At 43.3% G+C, this 23,643-nt stretch overlaps 1 protein-coding gene across 4 annotated transcripts; it reads left to right on the top strand.

Moving 5' to 3' along the window:
- The first annotated feature begins 284 nt into the window (after window positions 1–284).
- Window positions 285–22,532, top strand: LOC137429837 (uncharacterized). 4 transcript variants are annotated; one of them, XR_013623544.1, is made up of 4 exons: window positions 291–429; window positions 8,934–9,055; window positions 17,835–21,590; window positions 21,677–22,532. XR_013623544.1 is itself a non-coding variant. In XM_078778593.1 (3 exons), exon 3 carries the CDS (start codon window positions 17,849–17,851, stop codon window positions 19,904–19,906), a length of 2,058 nt encoding a protein of 685 aa, XP_078634719.1. In that variant the 5' UTR covers window positions 291–429; window positions 8,934–9,055; window positions 17,835–17,848; the 3' UTR covers window positions 19,907–22,532. The 4 variants fall into 4 exon arrangements, 2 of the variants coding, with proteins under 2 accessions (XP_067976254.2, XP_078634719.1); XR_013623545.1 differs by lacking the exon at window positions 8,934–9,055 and having other exon boundaries at window positions 285–429; XM_078778593.1 differs by having other exon boundaries at window positions 17,835–22,532.
- Window positions 22,533–23,643: the final 1,111 nt, after the last annotated feature.

Below are 23,643 nucleotides of genomic sequence, written 5' to 3'. Positions count from 1 at the left end.
CTGCAATCAACGGGTCAGCACTCAATGATTGACTGGCAAGTACTTCTTCAAGGAATGGTGTTCAGCTGGCCATCTTACCATGTGTATGGAATAAAATATGAGTCGATAAAAATATTGCAATCTGAGAACAATAATGACTGTAACTATGTGGCTGGAAAGAAGTGAGTGAGAAGGCACATCAATAAGCGTAACTGAATAAGGGTTATGTTTGCACAACACATGCTCCAAACTTTTGACACTCCCCTTTAGCCCCCACCCCACCCCTTCCCCTTCCTCCCGCCCCTTTCTCGTGTGCCTGATCTCTACGCCTCTTTCGCAAGACTCTGCTAGGGAAGACAGAAACAGAAACAGAAACTGGAGCGACATAAAGACAAAAAAGATACTGGAGGCAGAGAAAAAACTTCGTTGGGAGACATCTCCATTCTAAGGGTAAGTTATCAATGCTTGTTTTAAGTGAGGCAGGCTCGACTTTTTCCCTTAAAATTATCAATCATAGGTGATTTACCTGTTTAGGAAAGTATATCAATCCTATACATCGATCTTAACTGGTATAGAATTTTCTGAAAGCTTTTGCTCCCAGCGTTCGACATATCTACATCTTTATCAGTCAGTAAACTGCATAGGGTGTATTTTCAGTGTGCCTGTTTTGCTGACTCTGTTTCTGTAAATAATTGTCCGATTGTAATATATATATATATGTATATATATATATATTTTTATATATATATATTTACATACACATGTATATGTATATATATGTATATATATGTATATATATATATATATATATATATATATATATATATATATATATATATATACATACATATGTACACACACACACACACACACACACACACACACACACACGTGTATGTATATACATAAATATACAATTATACATGTTTATTTTTCTGTATATATTGTTATGGAAGCGAAGTTCGGAGTTTACCACGAGGGGGCTTCTCGGGCTCCTCCTGACTACCAGTTGCGGATAACTCTGTGGTCCAACGGGTTGCTAATCAACCACAAACACTTAGAGACAACCAAATCTCACAGGGTTCTCCGTCTGACACCGTTTACCTGGGGGTGATGTGGCCAACCTAACCAGGGATCGTGCCCTCACTACGTATTGATCTTGTCTTATTTAATCGGGTGCAGCCAAGTAAACTGGCCAGTACATAGTGGCTAATGTGTGGAACCAATCGATTGGAAAAGACCGGCTAACTCTAATGCGGACTATGCTAGATCAATGGAGGAAAATACATCACAGGCTGATTGGAAGAACATGTGTAAGGGGGGTTTATTATTTACAAGGGTGCAAGAAAAGTTATGTGGTACAATTATACAATCAGGGTTTATTCACAAGGTCGGGCAGGGAAAATATATTTATTTTTGTGGTGTGAGATAAGACAACAATGGGGAAATTCATGTGGTGTGGCAATGTGCAAAGCAAAGAGACACAGTGTAAATCTTACCAGTCTAATAATACCCCTTATGCAATCTTATGGAATCAAACAACATTGGCACCAAATCAGACTCACAGTTGAAGGAAAGGTAATAAGTTCAAGAAAGGAAGAGCAGGGCGAGAATAGTACAACCTCTTGGCTCACCGTGTGATGACTGATGAGTGCATCGTTTCCCTGCACTGGGGGGAAGGTAATGGGGAGTAATACTTGTGCTCTCGTAGACTGAATTGGGCTTTCCCGGTTTGAACTGATTGTCCGGCCCTCTCCGGCGTTCCTCTTCTGTTCCTCTTGCAGATCGAACACCTACGTCCTGGCTTGTACTGTGGTGTCTTTTCTTCTGAACTGTCTGTGTCAGATCCTGTGGAATTCTGTGTCAGTACCATGAACTCAACTGGACTCTGCGAGTACTCCCTCTGTACTCTGTACTTACTGTATCCTGTCTAGACCGATTCGCAGCTCCATGTTATATGCATCTGAGGAGGTGTGGAGTTCAGCGCGGATCAAGGGTGAAGCCCGCCCTTTCCAGTCATGGGTGCTGGGAGCAAATGTCACATGCCGCCTTCCTTGTTCCTGGTGCAGCATGTCCATTGGCTCTGATGAGCCTTCGTGTGACGTCACCCTTTCCACGAGTCTGTTGGTCTTGAATTGTCATTGATTTTTGGGACGTGCCATGGCCCTTAGCTCCTTGCCTAACATTGAGCGGACTTGCATTGCTACTTGTTCACCGCCAGAACGTCCGACAAGGGCCCGAATGGCATGGTAGACAACCGGAGGGTCATGGCTGATGGTAGAGAACCACGGGAAGCTTAGCGCAGGTTTATGCTAACCGGCAGCGAGTCTTGTGGGTCGTGACGCAGGCTCAATGGCGTCTTTGTGCAACGTGAGATGTTGGTTGAAGCACTGAGGCGCAGGCAGGTGGTTGAAGCATTTTGGTGGTCGATTGGTGGAGGTCTTGTGGTAGTGGGACTGTGGTTGAGACGGTGTGGTTGAGGTGCAAGTGTGAATGGATGGTGAGCAAATAAAGTGTCATGTTGGTCATTGGGCTTGCGGTGGAGAAAGGTGGTTGTGGTGTTGTGGAGTGGAGATAGTTTATAGTGTGGTGGTAGTTAAACTGCAGTTGAGGTGCTGCTGCAACGGTGGTGGCAGTTTGGTTTTGGCGTGTGGATGTGAATGAGGTTTTGCCACAGATATGCAAATGAGGGTGCTGCACACAAAGTCCACTGTGGCTCGAGAGAGAAGGAGAGTGCCTCCATCCTCCAAAATAAAGATAAATGGTAAGTGAAAAAGAGTGGAATACCCGAACTAATCCCTCAAAATGCATATTCCTTTTGAAACCCAGATAAGGGAGGCTTATCTGGAACATTCAATAATGAAACAACTAACTCGGGAGCCTGTATGTTGGGTGCCAATGTCAGAGGTAACAGTTCACAGAACGGCCACAATATGTTTATACAATTACATTATAACTTTTATAATTTTTCGAAAAATAACGTTTATACAATATAAAATAACTTTTCGATCATTCCGTGTGTGTGTGTGTGTGTGTGTGTGTGTGTGTGTGTGTGACGTACCATACTCTGTTACAGAGCGTAAATGCTGCCAAAGACATTTCTTGGCAAGGGTTATGCTGGGTGGTTTGCCATTGCCTTTCCAGCTGTAGTTAGGGCAGAGTTTGGAATTTGGCCATGGTATCAGCCATAGCATGCCTGCTCTCCGCAAAGGACACAATAGGATCTTTGACATCCACCAATGAATGCTGGTAGATGGGATGCCCAGTTTAATGTCCATCCAAGGGACGTCACACACATTGATGAATCATCCTGCCTGTGAAACACCAGGTTGACAGTTTATAGCTGGGTCGGGAATCAAAACCCAGGCTAAACAGCTTAGACACGAGTGTGCCTACCTGTGGGCCATCCTGCCAGTCATATACCTATATTTTATATCCTGTCAGCTACAAAATATCTGTAGAGGAACTCAGGTAGAGTTTGAAACAGCAAAGGCTTTACCTTGTTTAGCTTTTCATGGTTACCTTATGCAGATGTATTTGGCTTGAAGAGCATAGGAGTTCATTTATTTATAATCCTAGCCACTTGGGGTAATTAATTCGGTGAGAGCTGATTGGTTATTCCCTCCAATTACGGTGAGACGTGATTGAGTCTTTTTTAATTTATATGTTAACTGATATTGATCTCTCCAGGAGAAAGAGGATTTATTTTCAGAATTAGCATCGTATCCTCATCCTCAATACCCCTCCTCCACCCTCAATACCCCTGGAAGGGATCAGTGGTTAAACCGCTTACACTATCATTTGCATGCAGGTGAAAATTGCAAGTAGTCTCCCCACACTGGGGTGGCAAGTAGGGGGAGGGGGGGTTGGATTTAATGCCCCTGACCTGACCCTGGGTACCACGAGTAAGCAACATTTGGTGGAGTTTGGCCCAGCAGTTTTCGACTCTATAATGATCACACGTTCATACGTATATATATATATATATATATATATACAGTGCATTCAGAAAGTATTCAGACCCCTTCACTTTTTTCACATTTTGTTATGTTGCACCCTTTTGCTGAAATCGTTTAAATTCATTTTTTCCCTCATCAATCCACACTCAATACCCCATAATGACAAAGAGAAAACAGGATTTTAGAAAGTTCTGCAAATTTATTAAAAAGAAAAAACTGAAATATCACATTGACATAAGTATTCATACCCTTTGCTATGACAATTGAAATTTAGCTCAGGTGCCTCCCATTTCTCTTGATCATCTTTGAGATGTTTCTACACCTTGATGGGAGTCCACCTGTGGTAAATTCAATTGATTGGACATTATTTAGAAAGACACACACCTGTCTATATAAGGTCTCACAGCTGACAATGCATATCAGAGCAAAAACCAAGCCATGAGGTCGAAGGAACTGCCTGCAGAGCTCAGAGACAGGATTGTGTCGAGGCACAGATTTGGGGAAGCCTACAAAAAAATTTCTGCTGCATTGAAGGTTCCCAAGAGCACAGTGGCCTCCATAATTATTAAATGGAAGAAGTTTGGAACAACCAGGACTCTTCCGAGAGCTGGCCTCCCGGCCAAACTGAGCAATCGGGGGAGAAGGGCCTTGCTAAGAGAGGTGACCAAGAACCCGATGGTCACTGGCTGAGCTCCAGAGATCCTGTGTGGAGATGGGAGAAACTTCCAGAAGGACAACCATCACTGCAACACTCCACCGATTTGGGCTTTATGGCAGAGTGGCCAGACGGAAGCCGAACAGTTCAATCTTGGTTTCATCAGACCACAGAATCTTGTTTCTCACAGTCTGAGAGTCCTTTAGATGCTTTTTTGCAAACTCCAAGTGGGCTTTCATGTGTCTTTCACTGAGGAGACGCCTCCGTCTGGCCACTCTGCCATAAAGCCCAGATCGGTGGAGTGTTGCAGTGATGGTTGTCCTTCTGGAGGTTTCTCCCATCTGCACACAGGATCTTTGGAGCTCAGCCAGAGTGACCATCGGGTTCTTGGTCACCTCTCTTACCAAGGCCCTTCACCCCCGATTGCTCAGTTTGGCCGGGTGGCCAGCTCTAGGAAGAGTCCTGGTTGTTCCAAACTTCTTCCATTTAAGAATTATGGAGGCCACTGTGCTCTTGGGAACCTTCAATGCAGCAGAAATTTTTTTGTAGGCTTCCCCAGATCTGTGCCTCGACACAATCCTGTCTCTGAGCTCTGCAGGCAGTTCCTTCGACCTCATGGCTTGGTTTATGCTCTGATATGCATTGTCAGCTGTGAGACCTTATATAGACAGGTGTGTGCCTTTCCAAATCATGTCCAATCAATTGAATTTACCACAGGTGGACTCCCATCAAGGTGTAGAAACATCTCAAAGATGATCAAGAGAAATGGGAGGCATCTGAGCTAAATTTCAAGTGTCATAGCAAAGGGTCTGAATACTTATGTCAATGTGATATTTCAGTTTTTTCTTTTTAATAAATTTTCAAAACTTTCTAAAATCCTGTTTTCTCTTTGTCATTATGTGGTATTGAGTGTAGATTGATGAGGGAAAAAATGAATTTAAACGATTTCAGCATAAGGCTGCAACATAACAAAATGTGAAAAAAGTGAAGGGGTCTGAATACTTTCTGAATGCACTTTATATATATATGTATAATACATGCAAATAATTGCCTTATGTTCATATAGCTGCAGAAATGGCTTCTTGTGGTTAAAATTGTATTGCTTAGAAATGGCTATTCCCTTAGTGCATGTATTAGCATAAGAGTGAGGCAATGCAATTGTGATAAAGGATTATGCATCGATATTGGTATGGAAAGCTGTCATCTTCCCTCCATAATTTGAAACCTTTGAAACCACTTTTTAATGTTATGCATCTCCCTATACATCAATCTTAACTAGTACAGCATTTTTCTGTGGTTTTTATTTAACCAACATCGTCGTCCAGCTTATGAAGAGGGTTTGAATTCTGTTGTATATACGGATTTGAACCTGCATGGTCACAGCTTTGATAACAGTCAACTGGTCATCTTAGACAGAGTAAAAAGTGGTTTGCTCGAGGTGTAAAGGAATCCATTTGGGCAAGAGTTGAATCACCATCTCTCAACAAAAAAATTGGGTGGTTTGCGGTTTCACCTGTCACATACGTGGGACTGTCAAGATGTCAAGGCTATGACATCTCTCCCACGCCGTCTGCAACCTTCGTGTGACGCACGGATTGGTCTCACGATCAACTCACCCAACCAACGGAGGAGGTCACATGGTGATTGTCAAGCTTCACTTCCCTTGAATCACATCAACATCTGCCACGACCAAGGCGAGTGGATACTCGCCAAAATGTCGGATCTCCCGACTAGCAAGTCCAGCTGTTTTCAATTTTATAACTTTTACTGCCTTTGTAATGTTCTTTCCTTTGTAATCTGTCTTATACGTGCTTTATAAAGGAATCTGGCTTTGCAACATCAAGGAGGCGCTAGTTTTGGCGCGATTGCGAGGACCTCGAACATTCGTCATGAGTCGAGAGGCTCAGGGGAGCCCTGCTAAAAATGTTCTATAGAATATCTAAAGAAACCAATAGACTTGTATAGACTTATATAGAAATCTCTATGGAACAATTTATTTCTATACAACAGCACCGTAGTTCTACAGGACAAAAATGGCGTTCTATAGGACAGAAACAGTGTTCTACAGAAGAGGACTCTGTTCTATAGGACAGAAATGTTGTTCTATAGAAGAGCACCTCTGTTCTAAAGGACAACACTCCTGTTCTATAAGACAGCAATGGCGTTCTATAGAAGAGCACCCCTGTTCTATAGGACAACACCCCTGTTCTATAGGACAGAAATGGTGTTCTATAGGACAACACTCCTGTTCTATAGGACAGCAATGGTGGTCTATAAAATGGTGTTCTCCAGAAGAGGACTGCCATTTTGAATGTATCTTGTCGAACCTTGTTCCGTGAATCGCTTGGTCAGATAACGGATTTCGCTGTTTCTCGTGGCAGCTAGCTATAGTGTTTGCAGTCTATTATAGCCGGCGAAGCCGGTGTTGTCAATAAACGCATACGTATTATGTCGAAAACCTGATTATGCCTTGGCTTGAGAATTCCGAAGCGCAATGGAGGCCGCCATCTTGCGGATGCGGAAGTATGCATAACAAATTGAAAACGTTCAATAGGAGTTTCTTTCACCCGTCATTGTTTGATTCACAATCTTATGCACCTCCAATTTATTATTAAAATACTTTAAGACCAACCTCGGCCCGCACGGGCCTGGTTATCTTCAACGAAACGCGTCACCAAACACCGGACCCAATGAGAGTCGAGCATTTGAAAAAATATTTCTAAAACCAAATCACTCCATGGAGGCCGCCATCGACCGGATGCGGAAGTTTGCATAAAACAATTGCGAAAAAGTTCAATAGGAGTTTGTTTCACCCGTCTTTCTTTGATTCACAATCTAATGAACCTCTAATTTGTAATTAAAATACGTTAAGACCAACCTCGTTATCTTCAACGAAAATCGTCACCAAACACCAGAACCAATGAGATTCGAGCATTTGAAAAAATATTTCTAAAAAGCTTATTACGCGTTTCGGACGCTGAAAACGGCGTCAAATATTCTAAAATTGACGAAGAATTTTTTTTTTTTAATCTCGTGGCCGTAGGCGTAGGGGATAGTTTTTCACAGCCAGAAATATGGTATAAGCGGTTTACATATTTCGTTTAGAAATACGGATAGTTTTTCACGGCCGGAAATATCCGAAGTTGAGACTGAATTCACCGAATTAATCACTGCAAGCTAACTTCTTCTGGTGGAGGAAGCCGCAGTGCCCGGAGAGAACCAGTCCTGACCGACTGAAGTTAGAAGACTACACACATACTGTGAAAACGTATGTCAAGCCCAGTTAAAATTTCTTAAAATAGGCCTTAAGCTAACACATCGTATAGTTACTTCCTTAAGCTTCTTGTGACATTTATTGTATGCAGGTATTGGGGAGGACTGTCTGCTCTTCTCTTTTACCATGTCTTACCAGGTACGGTACCTACTACACCTACCAACTACCTAACCTACTGATGCCATAGTGATGGGTAAAATAGTGGCAAGAGGCTTTGGCTTCGCCGGCTCATTGCGGCTTTGCAGTCGGTACTAGTAGCCGGCGAAGCCGGTGTTGTCAATAAACGCGTACGTATTATGTCGAAAACCTGATTATGCCTTGGCTTGAGAATTCCGAAGCGCAATGGAGGCCGCCATCTTGCGGATGCGGAAGTACGCATAACAAATTGAAAATGTTCAATAGGAGTTTCTTTCACCCGTCATTGTTTGATTCACAATCTTATGCACCTCCAATTTATTATTAAAATACTTTAAGACCAACCTCGGCCCGCACGGGCCTGGTTATCTTCAACGAAACGCGTCACCAAACACCGGACCCAATGAGAGTCGAGCATTTGAAAAAATATTTCTAAAACCAAATCACCCAATGGAGGCCGCCATCGACCGGATGCGGAAGTTTGCATAAAACAATTGCGAAAAAGTTCAATAGGAGTTTGTTTCACCCGTATTTCTTTGATTCACAATCTAATGCACCTCTAATTTGTAATTAAAATACGTTAAGACCAACCTCGTGATCTTCAACGAAAATCGTCACCAAACACCAGAACCAATGAGATTGTAGCATTTGAAAAAATATTTTTAAAAAGCTTATTAGCGTTTCGGAGGGTGAAAACGGCGTCGATATTCTAAAATTGACGAAGAATTATTTTTTAGAAATCTCGCGGCCGTCGGGGATAGTTTTTCACGGCCAGAAATACGGTATAAGCGGTTTACATATTTAGTTTAGAAATACGGATAGTTTTTCACGGCCGGAAATATCCGAAGTTGAGACGGAATTCACCGAATTAATCAAGAAGTAAATTTTATCAATTTTAATCTCATCCAGAATGCAAATTGTGTCATTTTAGGTCTGAATTTTCGATATTTTGTGAGCTGACCAATCAGCGATCAGCTTAGGTCAGCCAATCAGCGCCCTCGACACAGGACATCTTACAAGGGCGTCGTCTGCCTCTGCGACGCCGGGAACGAGGTTGGTGCAAAACAACAGAATCACGCGTAAGCATATGCTGCTCGAAATAGTTCTCATCATCTATCTATAATTCCAGTAATCTCTGTGTGTGTGTGTGTGTGTGTGTCTGTGTGTGTGTTTGTTTGTTTGTCTGTGACCGCTGTTTCTCGACAACCACGGGTCCGATATACTTGAAACTTGCCAGGTATATTGCTGGGGACCCGAGGATGTGCCTTTTCAAGGTTTGAAATTAATCGGACAAGTAGTTACGGAGCTATGTCCAAAAAACGATTCAACCAATCAGAGAGCAGCGAGCTATCACGTGTGCCGAACGTGGCGAACAGACTCTGCCTCGGACGGCACATTTGAGAGCGTATTCATTTATTTCACGTTGGCAAACTATGTTGCCGCTATGTTGGCGTTAAACGATGTTTTAAAACTAATTAAAACTAATTTGCGATTCTTTCGCTTTCCTGCGCGTTTGTGCATGCTATGGCGATTTCTTTACCAAACTCCGCAAGCCGTTCGCTTTGGACCAAACCATTTCATGTAAATAGAGGGGGGGGATTGTCACCGTACTCGCAAGCTGTTCGCTTTGGACCAAACCATTTCATGTAAATAGAGGGGGGGGATATAATTTTAGATATAGATATAGTACGGGCATGCCCTAGTCTATCTATAATTCCAGTAATCTCTGTATGTCTGTGTGTATGTCTGTGTGTCGTTTGTCTGTGACCGCTGTTTCTCGACAACCACGGGTCCGATATACTTGAAACTTGCCAGGTATATTGCTGGGGACCCGAGGATGTGCCTTTTCAAGGTTTCATATTAATCGGACAAGTAGTTACCGAGCTATGGCGATTTATTTACCAAACTCCGCAAGCCGTTCGCTTTGGACCAAACCATTTCATGTAAATAGAGGGGGGGGATTGTCACCGTACTCGCAAGCCGTTCGCTTTGGCTTTGCGAATGGACCAAACCATTTCATGTAAATAGAGGGGGGGGATTGTCACCGTACTCGCAAGCCGTTCGCTTTGGCTTTGCGAATGGACCAAACCATTTCATGTAAATAGAGGGGGGGGATATAATTTTAGATATATATATAGTACGGGCACGCCCTAGTATGCTCAAATTTCCTAAGCTAAATCGTCATTGCTTTGGGCACTGTGAAACGTATCAAGTCACTCGCTCACTGCACAGCGAAAAAGTACGAGCACTTGAACAACGTGTTTTTCGACTCGATTCTGCAAAACGCCATGTCACTCGGTCAAAGCCAAAACGAGGAACAATGTTTCGCCTCCATTCTTCATCGCCACACCGACCTATCAGATGTGGCATGAAGGACGACGTTTATGCTTAACCACGACATAAATGTACCCAAGCTAATTCGTGAGAGTGTCATGTGACTCCTGCTCATTCACCAGGTTACAATCTACACTGTTTCAATTACCAGTTTAAGTCTACACTTTAACTGTACACTGCTAAATTTCTCTAAAGCTTTTTTAATAGACCTTTGAGTGCTCGCACCAGCATATATGTGTTGTTGAGGATGTTCAAGAGTACTTACAGGTCACTATCAGCGTCTATCACCTTCTTTTCGCGATAAAAAACAATGTTCTCACGAAACGTAATTGGAAAGTAAACCACTCTGGGCCATTTTCGAAATTTTTCTCTTCTTCAGTGGTAGACCTGAAAAGCCAAATTAGGCTTCAATCCCATGCTCCCATGCTCAGTAGGTTTGTCTGATTTATGATGTTGTCCTGCACCTACCGGTATAAGCGGTTTACATAAAGAAAGAAAGCTCGGTTTGATTAACGACAGTCACACATTGCCGTTGAAATGGCGCTATCGTCTGATCTGTCGGCACTGATCTTACTGCAAGCTAATTTCTTCTCGTGGAGGAAGCCGCAGTGCCCGGAGAGAACCAGCCCTGACAGCGACTGAAGTTAGAAGACTACACACATACTGTGAAAACGTAGGTTAAGCCCAGTTAAAATTTCTTAAAATAGGCCCTAAGCTAGCACATCGTATAGTTACTTCCTTAAGCTTCTTGTGACATTTATTGTATGCAGGTATTGGGGAGGACTGTCTGCTCTTCTCTTTTACCAAGTCTTACTAGGTACGGTACCTACTACACCTACCTACTACCAACTACTTAACCTACTGATGGGTAAAATAGTGGCAAGAGGCTTTGGCTTCGCCGGCTCATTGCGGCTTTGCAGTCGGTACTAGTAAGCATTTAGTTTATGAACAGTATACCTTATCATTTCTCAGATGACGAATACAAAAGCGAACGAACATACTGTACATCGCCGGCAGGCGCTACTGTGTATGGGCTACGGGGTACCTGAAGACTCCAGAGCGGAAATCAGCGAGGAGACTGGAGATAACGGAAATGGCTGATTGCTGATATGTTGCGAGTGTAATGAGAGAGGTGGGGGGGGGGGGGGGCTGGACCTACTTTCTGTTAAAACTAAGTCTTAGGCAATAAAATAGAAATCATTGGCTAACTTGTCAATTTTGAAAACAAAAGGCGGGTTTGTAGAAATTAGATTCATACATTTTTTTCCATCTTAACCAAATCGTTTTGGATCTACTTTATAATTGGATGACCAAACATAACTCGCGTACCTATACACGTGTACATTTTTGGCACGAATTTCCTCACGCTCTTTCACTGCGCATGATCAGCTAACTGTCGTCTGCTCGGAGTATGCTTTGTTATACAGCTCTATTCTCACAGCGTTTTCATTCAACTTTCACGGCGGGTTATTTTCTGTGGACGAATCAGGTTTTGTCTTTTTGTTAGTTTTGTATTTTGATCCACCCACCTATAGTGACCTACAATGGGGCAACGGAAGTTTGCAATTGTTGATTTCTTTGAATCAAATGAGGTCGAGCTGATCGAGACAAAGCATTTTCTCACCATGGAAGATCAATCAACGTTTAACAGCGAGGAGTGCTGGGCCTGCACTGGGGCCTAACACGCTGGGCCTGCACTGGGGCCTACTGCTGGGCCTGCCTTGGGGCCTACTTGTGGACCTGCCTACTCCTACCCTCTCGTGCTGGGCCTGCCTTGGGGGCCTACTCTTGGACCTGCCTACTCTTGGACCTGCCTACTCTTGGACCTGCCTACTCTTGGACCGGCCTACTCTTGGACCGGCCTACTCTTGGACCGGCCTACTCTTGGACCGGCCTACTCTTGGACCTGCCTACCCTTGGACCTGCCTACCCTTGGCCTGCCTACCCTTGGACCTGCCTACCCTTGGACCTGCCTACCCTTGGACCTGCCTACCCTTGGACCTGCCTACCCTTGGACCTGCCTACCCTAGGACCTGCCTACCCTTGGACCGGCCTACCCTTGGACCGGCCTACCCTTGGACCGGCATACCCTTGGACCGGCCTACCCTTGGACCGGCCTACCCTTGGACCGGCCTACCCTTGGACCGGCCGACTCTTGGACCGGCCGACTCTTGGACCGGCCGACTCTTGGACCGGCCGACTCTTGGACCGGCCGACTCTTGGACCGGCCGACTCTGGTTTTTTTCCTCTCTTCTCCCTTCTTTGTTTTATGTGTCGGAGAGATTTTTCGTGTGATAATCCATAAATAAAGACAATGCAGTGATTGAAGGCTTGGCTTGGTGTGCTTTAGGCCGTAACAAATGTTTGTTCAAGGAGGAAAAACCTCTTGGGGAGGTGGGATATTATTGGTATTAATATGGTTTTGTAATAGCATTAATATTACGCTATTATCGTTAGTTTTGTTATTTGAAGCGGCCTTGGAAAAACGCCACGACAAAGCTAACTTAATACGGCTATACACCTCAACACGCAACCCATTGACGGCAATGGCGGAGAAAACCTGCTCAGGGGAGAAAACCCCCTTGGGGAGGGGGGCAAATGAATGTGCTACAACCTTCATTGTGTAACCCTTCATCATCCTGTCAAGTTTGGTTGAGATTGGATAAGTAACGACAGAATGTATTGGCGTCAAAAATTCATCAGACAGACAGAAATGGCGTATTGGAAAAATGCGGAAATTGGAAAAAAAAATAGAAATTTTTTTCTGGCGTATTGGAAAAAAACAAAAAAACGTATGAAGATTGCACCTAAGTTGTTGACCTTGTTCTATGTTGAGCTTTTGTCCTTTTTACCTCAAATTCAATCGGCTTTTTCCTGATTATCAACTCTACCATTTGCTGAACTTTCTTAAAGATCGGTTTAAAATTGTGACCTGAAGGCGATTGACATACAGAGACACACGTTCAGAATAACCCACAAGACAAACCAATATACTTGGGAAAATATTCGATTTTGCAAGTAACAGGCAAACAGACAAGGGGGAAAACACAACCTCCATCCATCCACCTACGGCAGCGGACTAAAGAACCTTGGCCCTCTACGAATGGTTGCCTGAAAAGTGAAACGAGTGTTCCAGGCGTGTGACGTGTAGAGTCCTTTTGGGCTAAAGTGCAGCATGTCTATTATTGTGATGTACTGTATTTCTACAGTGCAGCATATCTATTATTGTGATGTACTGTATTTCTACAGTGCAGCATGTCTACTATTGTGATGTACTCTATGTCTACAGTGCAGCATGTCTATTGTTGTGATGTACTGTATTTCGACAGTGCAGCATGTCTATTATTGTGATGTACTGTATTTCGACAGTGCAGCATGTCTATTATTGTGATGTACTGTATTTCTACAGTGCAGCATGTCTATTATTGTGATGTACTGTATTTCTACAGTGCAGCATATCTATTATTGTGATGTACTCTATTTCTACAGTGCAGCATGTCTACTATTGTGATGTACTCTATGTCTACAGTGCAGCAAGTCTATTATTGTGATGTACTGTATTTCGACAGTGCAGCAAGTCTATTATTGTGATTTACTGTATTTCGACAGTGCAGCATGTCTATTATTGTGATGTACTGTATTTACCCTGCAAAAAATGTTCTATAGAGATTCCATACAAATATTTCTATAGAAGTCTTATAGACATCCTATAGAACAACTTTCCTATAGAACATGTTTTCTATAGAATCCTGAAGAGCACTTTCAATACAATCTTATATAATTAATTTCTATAGGATTTTGTGCCTTTCTATAGAAGCGATTCTATTCTATTCTATTGAAATTCTATTGAAATATAAATTATATTCTATTGAAACAGGTCTATAGGATTCTAAAGAACGATCCTATAGGATTCTATAGAAACCGCTCTATAAGATTGCATAGAAAGTGCTCTTCAGGATTCTATAGAAAACATGTTCTATAGGAAAGTTCTTCTATAGAAACGGTCCTAGACTTCTATAGAAACATTTGTATGGAATCTCTACAGAGCATTTTTTGCAGGGAGGGATTTCCCAATTATTTTCGGCCAAACCACCAATCGCTGCGGAGCAGACATGGCGGCGCAATGCCATAAGGTGGGGCGTCCCGTGTGCCCACAATTGGCCCGCGCACCCACGGTGGTGGTCCAAGTCTGGTTGTCCCATGCCGGTTGTCCCTGTCCGGTTGTCCAGAGGTCGTGTCACGGTCCAGTGGAAGTCCAGCTCAGTACACGTGGCAAAGGGGAGCCAAGCTGAGAGACGGGTGCGATCGCGTTTTCCACCTTTCGCCTGCACGAGAATGGGGGCCCCCATCGGTGTGGAGTGCGCTGAACCTCCTGACCAGCCTGTGGAGTGGTTAACTCTCTACAGAATCTCAGTGCCCATACAGGCCGTAGCTGGTATTTCCGTTTTGTCTTACTCCTGGTGCATCTACTGTGGTGTGCTTGATGGTTCGTGAAGGATTAATTATGTTGGGCTCTTCCGTCCGAACGAAACCCGGGGAGCATTTTTTGGCATCAGTGAATAAGCTTGCATATAAAATGTTTGCATGTTCCCTGTTCATCCTCCCCTTTTCCTTTTCCATCCTCCCCTTGCTCGTCCTTTCTTCAACTTTCTACCTTTCCTTCAGGTGTGAGTCTGATTTGGTGCCAGTGTTGTTTGATTCGGTAAGATTGCATTAGGGGTATTATTAGGCTGGTAAGATTTACACTGTGTCTCTTTGCTTTGTACATTGCCACACCACATGAATTTCCCCATTGTTGTCTTATCTCACACCACACGAATAAATATATTTTCCCTGCTGTACCTTGTGAATAAACCCTGATTGAATAATTGTACCACATAACTTTTCTTGCTCCCTTGTAAATAATAAACCCCCCTCACACATGAATGCATTGGATCCCGTTTGAGTTTTTTGAGAAACCACAATCGCAAATCCATACAGCCTTGTAGTCCCATAAAGCACATATTTGGCAGGAAGATTAGCATTCAAGTATAAACCCCTTCCCTGTCAAACACAACAAACTTTTTGCATTTAAAATTCTCACACTTTTAAATCCTTGGTCTTTAAAATAGACGAGTGTGCGCTACTGAAGCTATCCGGACATGCATGCATACGTATCAGGGAAATGTGGCATATGCATTGTGAGGGCTGTAGTTAGGTCTTCTTCCTTCTCCTCCTCTATCCTCTGGCTCCTCTTTCAATAATCCAATATTCATGGCCCATATATGGTGGTTACCATTGCAGTGATTGCATACACAACACAGTACCAATTTCACTTCCCTGCGCCTTGTATTGATTGTTATTTTCTTAAACGCCTTTGTACACCGCCCTTGAGGCTCAGTTTACAAGCCACCGTCTACAATGCCAATAGAAGAGATATAATTAATTACTCTTATGGAAAATGTTTTTTGACTTTGTTTTATCCTCAAAAATAGACGGTAGTGAACACATATTCTTGTTGAAAGATTGGCCTTTAAAACCCGACTAAAATCGTCCTTATGAAGGGGGACAGACATCTGTACAAGCACAAAAACAGACATTGTATTTGATATGGTAGATTATTGTGCAACACCTCAAGCTCCAGCTCACCTTGAAATCCATGGCCCAAGCAGACCTTGGCGCCCCTTGGAGGCAATAAAGATACAGATGTCTGTTCGACCATGACGTGTACTCTCTCTTGAAGGGTGTATCACTTAAAGGTGTCGTTCTGACCCCAAAAACAGACCACTGCAGTTGCTCCTCTTCACATGTACAGAAGACCTGGTGCTTGTGGCTGAAAATGAAGAGGATATGGATGCTTGGTATAATGCCTTCTGTCGTGTAATCTGTGGTGATGCTCCGGTGTTGTTGTCCCTTTATCAACAGTATGAAAGTCATATTTAAATCATACTTGGTGTTAATTTAAAGGATGTGTTGCAGTAAGAAAACCTCTGCTAAAAGAGGGGAACAAGACTAAAAGGCTAAAATATGCACAAGAACACAGAAATTGGAGTATGGAACAATGGTGACAAGTGCTTTGAAGAGACAAATCAATTTTCAGTTATTCGTATCTAATCGAAGACAGTATGTGAGGTGATGAAAAATTGAAAGTTATAAAGTGCCTTGCTTGAAGCCAACAATTAAGCATGGAGGAGGTTCAATTCAAGTCTGAGGGTGCATATCCACAAGTGGTGTTCGAAAATTGCAGTAAATTGATGGTATATTGACTGCAGCAAGGTACAAACAAATTATAATCCACCATTCTATCATCACCAGTGGTGCAAGACTTATTGGTCTACACTTCATCTTACAGCAACATAATGATCCAAAACACTCAACTACAACCACAACAACAACATGCATTTTAAGGCCATTTTCCCTGCTAGAGCGGGGGTTAGCCTTGCGGTCCCCATGACAATCTTCTCCATTTTGCCCTATTTTCTGCATCTCCCCTTGTTAACCCCCTTGCCCGCATTTCTTCTTCAACCATCTTTGGCCAAGTCTTTCTCGGTCTTCCCCGTCCTCTACTTCCTTCTACATTCGTTTCCATCATTCTTCTCAACCAGTCACTTTCATCCTTCCTCAACACATGACCAAGCCATCTCAACCTGTTCCTCTTCACAGCATCAATCACAGGCTCTATTCCCATCATCTTTCACAATTCATCAGTTGTCTTCCTCTCTCTCAACGATACTCCGCACATCCACCGAACCATTCGCATTTCCACCCTTTCCAGCCTTCGTTGCTGCTCTACGTTCATTACCTATGTCTCGCTCCCATAAATCATAACACTTCTCACACATGCAGCATACACCCTTCCCTTCAGCTTCAACGACACTCCACTCCTCATCAGCACGCCACTCAGTTCCCGAAACTTCTTCCATGCACATCTCACTCTAGCAACCGTTGCAGAGTCTGATCCACTTTCTCCATTCAGCATGTCTCGTAGGTAGCAAAATATTTTTACACCTTCCAGCTTCACGCCGTCTCAAAGATCAACAAGATCCAAGATCCGAAAACACTCAACTGGAATAAGTAAAATTGCTTGCAAAAGAAAGAGGAAGCTCGAGTCATTCAACACAGAATGGCCTCCTCAAGCCCAGATCTCAATATTGTTGAATGTGTTTGGGACTATTTGGACAAAGAAAAGGTAAGAAAGAATCCCAGCAATTGAGATGACCTTTGGAAGGTCTTGGAAGAAGCGAGAAACACCATTCCACAGGAGTTTATAAACAAAATTATTTGAAAGTGTCTCGAGAATAATTTAAATAGGTTTTGAGGGAAAATGTTGGACATGTAGCACTTGTTATTAGTATATATCAAGGTGCAGTACATTGTGTATAAATTTGGTTGATTGAATAAGATTTTCTTTTTCCTAAAAGTGTATTGCAGATAATTCTATCTACTCTCTTTTCATACTGCCTTTGTTTTTAAACTTTAAATTTTAAATGTAATTTTTTTATTTTCACCCATTTCCTAGTACACAACTTGGTGATGGATTTGTGCGGCGAGGTGCTCAAGAGTGGCTTCCTACGCAAATCACGTGCATCACAGCGATGCTTGTACATTCTTCGTGGGGCAACACCTCAAGCTCCAGCTCGCCTTGAAATCCATGGCCCAAGCAGACCTTGGCGCCCTTTGGAGGCATTAAAGATACAGATGTCTGTTCGACCACGACGCGTACTCTCCCTTGAAGGTTGTATCGCTGTGGGGCGGCGTTCTGACCCCAAAAACAGACCACTGCAGTTAGCCCTTTTCACGTGTACAGAAGACCTAGTGCTTGTGGCTGAAAATGAAGGGGAGAGGGATGCTTGGTACAATGCCTTCCGTGCAATCTGTGGTGATGGACCAAGTCATGCCTGGGCTGTAACCATCAAGCCTCGAGGTTTGGCTCAGGTTCGAGGTTTGGCTGGCAGTTACCGGCTCTGCCTAAATGGAGGGCGAGCATTAACACTGGTCCGACGAGGCACAACTACTCCAGTGCTTTCCTTGAAGCTACAATGCGTTCGACGCTGCGGCCATGCCCAAAACCTGTTCTTCATCGAGTTAGGTCGATCAGCTGAACCAGGAGCTGGTGAATTGTGGATGCAAGCCGAGGATGGCTCAACAGCAAGACAAATCCATGAAGCAATTTTGGAGGCTATGAGGTCTGGGCCACAACTGGCCTGCACAGCGACGACATCTTTAATCACAACCCCTCCTTCTTCACCATCTTCTTCACCATCAACATCGATGTCTCCTGTGGCAGTTACAATCTTCCCAGGATCTTGTATGACCTCCAGGTCATCCATTACAGATCCTATATTGTCTTCAACATGCCCTGGGTCATTAGAATCAAGCAAAGTCACCTCAAAATCTATAGATCTCTCAGTTATGCTGTCCACACCTACTTCACCAAAACAAACTTCAATTTCTTCAAATTCAACACCAAGTTCTCCATCATCCTCAATATCACCAACCCTTTCACAATCTCCATCTTTCTGTGCTTCTGCAAACAACCTAAAATCAACAGACCTATTTACCTTCCCTCCATCACCCAAGCCATCTATCATTCCCATTGCACTATCAGCTTCTTCCGAGTCCAACACTTCTTCTTTGCCACATTCCTCAGTTACAACTGCAGCTATTTTGCCACCTCCAAAGGTCTCTCTCTCATCCAACACTTTGCCAGCATCTGCACAAGCTACCATGCCTACTAGTTGGCGATGCCAGCACTTGCAGAAGAGCCCAACTTCATTTCCATTATCATCATTTACTCAACGTTCCCCATCTTTACCCATCATTGCCCACCCTCGCTCTCCATCAAGTTGGGTACCATTGGGGTTGGATGATCAGTCACCTGAGGACTATGCACCTATGTCCTCTGGAAAAAAACAGTTTGTTGAGGTCACCAACAAGTTTGGGGCTGCTGAGTATGTGTGCATGAAACCCAGGTCATTGTCCAGTGGTTTGCCTTCTCCATATCTCCCTCACCACTTGATAAATTTCTCTAACAGCCATCCACAATCTTGCATGAGCTGTTTGTCCCCATTACTTTGCCAACCTTCGATTAACTCCAAAAATTCATTGGATTACATGGCAATGTTGGCCAGCAGTAATGTTGAGAACGAGCCCGCAGCATACATGTCGATGACCCCTACTAGAGTTCGTTATCCAAAGTGTCGATCCTTATCTGATGGAGACGAGGACTATGTGCATCTGAGGCCTAGGCATTCTCACCACGCTGTGAGGATACAGAGACTAAGTGGCCCAGCTTCTGTAGCTGGTTTGAATTTGGTGCAAGACATTGGACCTTGTTCAAGGGACAGTTCTCCTCAACATCCAGAATCATCAAACAGACAAAGAGAAGACAAAGCATCAGTCGCTACCATAAAGGATTCCCACAAAACGGCACGATTTCCTGAGAAGCACGTTTTAAACTATTGGGCAATGTCATCTGGCTTCGTTTCTGTTGCAGGAACTTGTGAAGATGACGATGGGACCATTAGTCAAGTGGAAATGGGTGAGAAAGATAGTAACTATATGAAGGTGGAACTTAGTTTGAGTGAATAATGATTGAGAGAGAGAGAGGAGAGAGGAGAGAGGAGAGAGGAGAGAGGAGAGAGGAGAGAGGAGAGAGGAGAGAGGAGAGAGGAGAGAGAGGAGAGAGGAGAGAGAGAGAGAGAGAGACAGAGAGGGAGACAGAGACAGAGAGAGAAACGATGTCAGATGTAATCTCAAATATGAACTCAAATTGCTAAGACAATGGTTCGTGCTCAAAGATGGCAGCAGACATTCACCTGGGAATCACATGTGCTGAGATGTCTCACAAGCCAACAGCTCATATGCGCTGCATTTCTAAACAACCATCGGGCCAAACATAACGAATGCTGAAATATCACTCCTGGAGTTATATGATGATTTTGCAGGAATTGAATGGTTATGGCTGTCCTCCTTGACTGTCTCCTCCACCCAACCCCCTCCCAAAGGTCATTTTCTCTTATTCTCCACTATATTCGCCCCCCTGTAGAGAAAGGAAGGGTGGAAGGGATACATGGCAAAGGAAGGATGTTTTTGCTTATAGTACAAGAAAAAAAAGTTAATTTTAGCTGCATTGTTATGATGTTGAATCTGCAGGATAGCATAGCTGTATGCGCACTCGTCTCTGAACTGTCCAGCCTGGGTGATCAATTGGAATCTCGGCCTAGCTATAAACTATAATCTTGCTGTTTTGCAGGTAGGTAGGACATTAAACTGGGAATCCCATCTGCCAGAATTAGGTGGTGGACATTGAAATTTCCAGGGTGGCTTCACAAATAGTCAACAAGCTGTAGCCGGCACCCTGAACAAATTCCAAATTCCTGATCTAACCTATAGGGGGGAATTACATCAGTGGCACAGCCACATCCCTGCGAGAACTGATTATAATCAGCAGACAATACTGCATACCAACGATGATGACGACTGTTAGAATTGGATGGGGTGAAACAACATCCAGATGAGCAGGGCCAAATTATGGAGAGGAAAGGGTGGGTGGTGAGAAATCACCAATCAAGTGTGCTCATTTACCCGACAACAGATGCGATCCATGACAATCAGAAGGAAAGGGAAAATATCTATAGTTAGAGTTTGAAAAATTTGCCCTTGATGCAGGAGAGGTCATTTCGACACATCATGACTGCACCAGCTTATCCACACCCTGTTCGTGAAATCTATCAAGTTACTTGCACTTTATATGCACAAATCCATTCTTGCAATTACCTTGATTTTCACAAACTGTAAAGTTTTAACTTATTATTTAATCTCTGGGCCAGGATATTAGCCAGGGTACCAGTACCAACAGCCTAAATTCTTCAAAATATGCATCGGAATTACAGCTACAACTTCAATTGCAGAACAGACAATTCACTTTATGTCCATATCCAAGAAACTGCATAATCCAAGATTCAGCATCTGCTGTTGACACTGTGCCAGGACAGCAGATTGTAGTGAGATCCAAAACTACAGGGGAGCATGTGTAGAACCTGACAGCTCAGAAGTGAGCTCAATACGCACTGCAGAGGTATCTCAGAAGCTCAGAAGTGTCAGAAGTATCAGAAGTGTCAGAAGTATCAGAAGTGAGCTCAATACCTACTGCAGAGGTATCTCAGAAGCTCAGACATGTCAGAAGTATCAGAAGTGAGCTCTATACCTACTGCAGAGGTATCTCAGAAGCTCAGACGTGTCAGAAGTATCAGACGTGTCAGAAGTATCAGAAGTATCAGAAGTGAGCTCAATACCTACTGCAGAGGTATCTCAGAAGCTGAGACGTGTCAGAAGTATCAGCCGTGTCAGAAGTATCAGAAGTGAGCTCAATACCTACTGCAGAGGTATCTCAGAAGCTCAGACGTGTCAGAAGTATCAGCCGTGTCAGAAGTATCAGAAGTGTCAGAAGTATCAGAAGTGAGCTCAATACCCACTGCAGAAGTGTCCCTGTTCTTCCATTGAGGACTAATTACATGTCTTAACTCTTCTTTGTTTCTAAAATCTGATGGTATTTGGTGCATTCAAGCTGATAAATTGTAGTTGAAGTGCAGCGTATGGAGAACAAAGTTGTTGTTCCCCAAAATATGAGTTTTTGTCGGTCAGTAAAACAACTCTATCTATTCTATCAAGTTACTATGACACCGGTAATGGGAAATTTGGGAACTTATCCCAAAATCTCCATAACCAGCGTTTAGTGTACTTATATTGGTTGTCATACTGACAAAAATAATTTTGGAGTCATGAAGTCCAGTTATTTTGTGTAAATTTGAATTTCCTTACAGCTGTTAGTTTTGTTGGCTAGCAGGTTATTGCTTGGCCAGTTGTTTGGCAGGATTCCTGCTTCAACCATGCCAGCTATTTTGGTCTAAATATATTGCCAACTTGAGACAGTGTGTGACCAAGCACACTTTTACTTCTCCTTCTCTCTTTCTGTGTGTCTCTCTCCCTCTCTAAAGCCCTTGTAGCCTATCTTCCTTCCACCATTTTAATCCTCATGTGCCATGTGCTGGCAGACTGGACAGAACATTAAGGCTCATTCTTGTTTATTTTTGCACTAATTAGGGAACTTTTTACCCACCTGGCTATATTGAGTACAAAGTAGCTTGCTGCATCTTGTGGAGTCATATTGTTATATTTTTGTTTTAAATATAAAACATTTTTTCTTTGTCTCATTCATCTTTAACATTGTTTCATTTTTTCTTTTTCTGTTTTTTTTGTGCACTGGTTCACAATACTGGTTGGTGCAAAAGTTTGTCTGACACAGAGATGTATTTCACCTACATGCTCCCTCACAAGCTATGCTCTCTCTCTCTCTCTCTCTCTCTCCCCCCCAAGCCCACTCCTGCTTCATACGGCCTCCGCAACCACAAGCAAACCAGTATTTTCTCCACCTCCTGCTTCTAGGCCCACCCTAAACACCCCACCATCCCACTGATTGCACAATGCCCTCACTATCGAAACTTTTTACTTTTTGCTGCCTTGACGTCCACAGGGAGAACTGGGGACATACATTACCAAAGCCTGGGGCATGGGGATCAAGGATAGAGTGTATGTTTTGTGCACTCGAGCACTAACCCGAGCCCTATGCTTCCAACAGTACAACAGAACTATATGTAGGGCTAATATATGGCTACAGGGCTTATATAGGGCTGCAGAATACTTATTCTGTAGTCCTATATGCAGCTCGAGATATACTCCAGGTCTACAGCTCAAACCACAACTGCTCATTCAATTGTCCACTCTTCTAATATTTACTCCTCTCTCTCAGGCAGTGCTCGGTAATTAAACAAACACCATCTGCTGCATAAGCAGGGTTATTATTCCAGCAATCTAAGTATACGAAACCACAATCCCTGGAACGGTGGCCGTTAGCCGCTGTGTTTCTGCGACATTATTATTACTCTTGGGCAGTTGGCACATTATGGGTTCAAATAAAGATGGGCAAAACGTGTTTCTCTAGTCTCATATAAACAGTTTGATTGCTTTGCAATTGGTCTTAGTGATGGCTGTTCAAAGCAGGTAATTGTAAGATGGGAGCAGGTGGTGAGGTGGCTTACGGGGGAGTACAAGTGGTTGTTGTGTGTGTGTGTGTGTGTGTGTGTGTGTGTGTGTGTGTGTGTGTAAAGGGGGGAGGTTGGTGGGGGTGTTGGTTGTGTGTAGTTGTGTAATGGGATGAGAAATGCCTGCTGTATGACAAGCACATTAATTATGTGATCTCTCTAGCAGATGGGGAATTTCATTCCTCGAATTAAGGTTTATACTGCAGAATGTTAGCGGGTTTGTGT

This window comes from Myxine glutinosa, chromosome 1, assembly GCF_964187855.1.
Source record: "Myxine glutinosa chromosome 1, kmMyxGlut1.1, whole genome shotgun sequence".
In the NCBI taxonomy this organism is placed as follows: domain Eukaryota; kingdom Metazoa; phylum Chordata; class Myxini; order Myxiniformes; family Myxinidae; genus Myxine; species Myxine glutinosa.
Note: the sequence above shows the minus strand (reverse complement) of the source record. Positions and strands in the feature narration are given on the sequence as shown.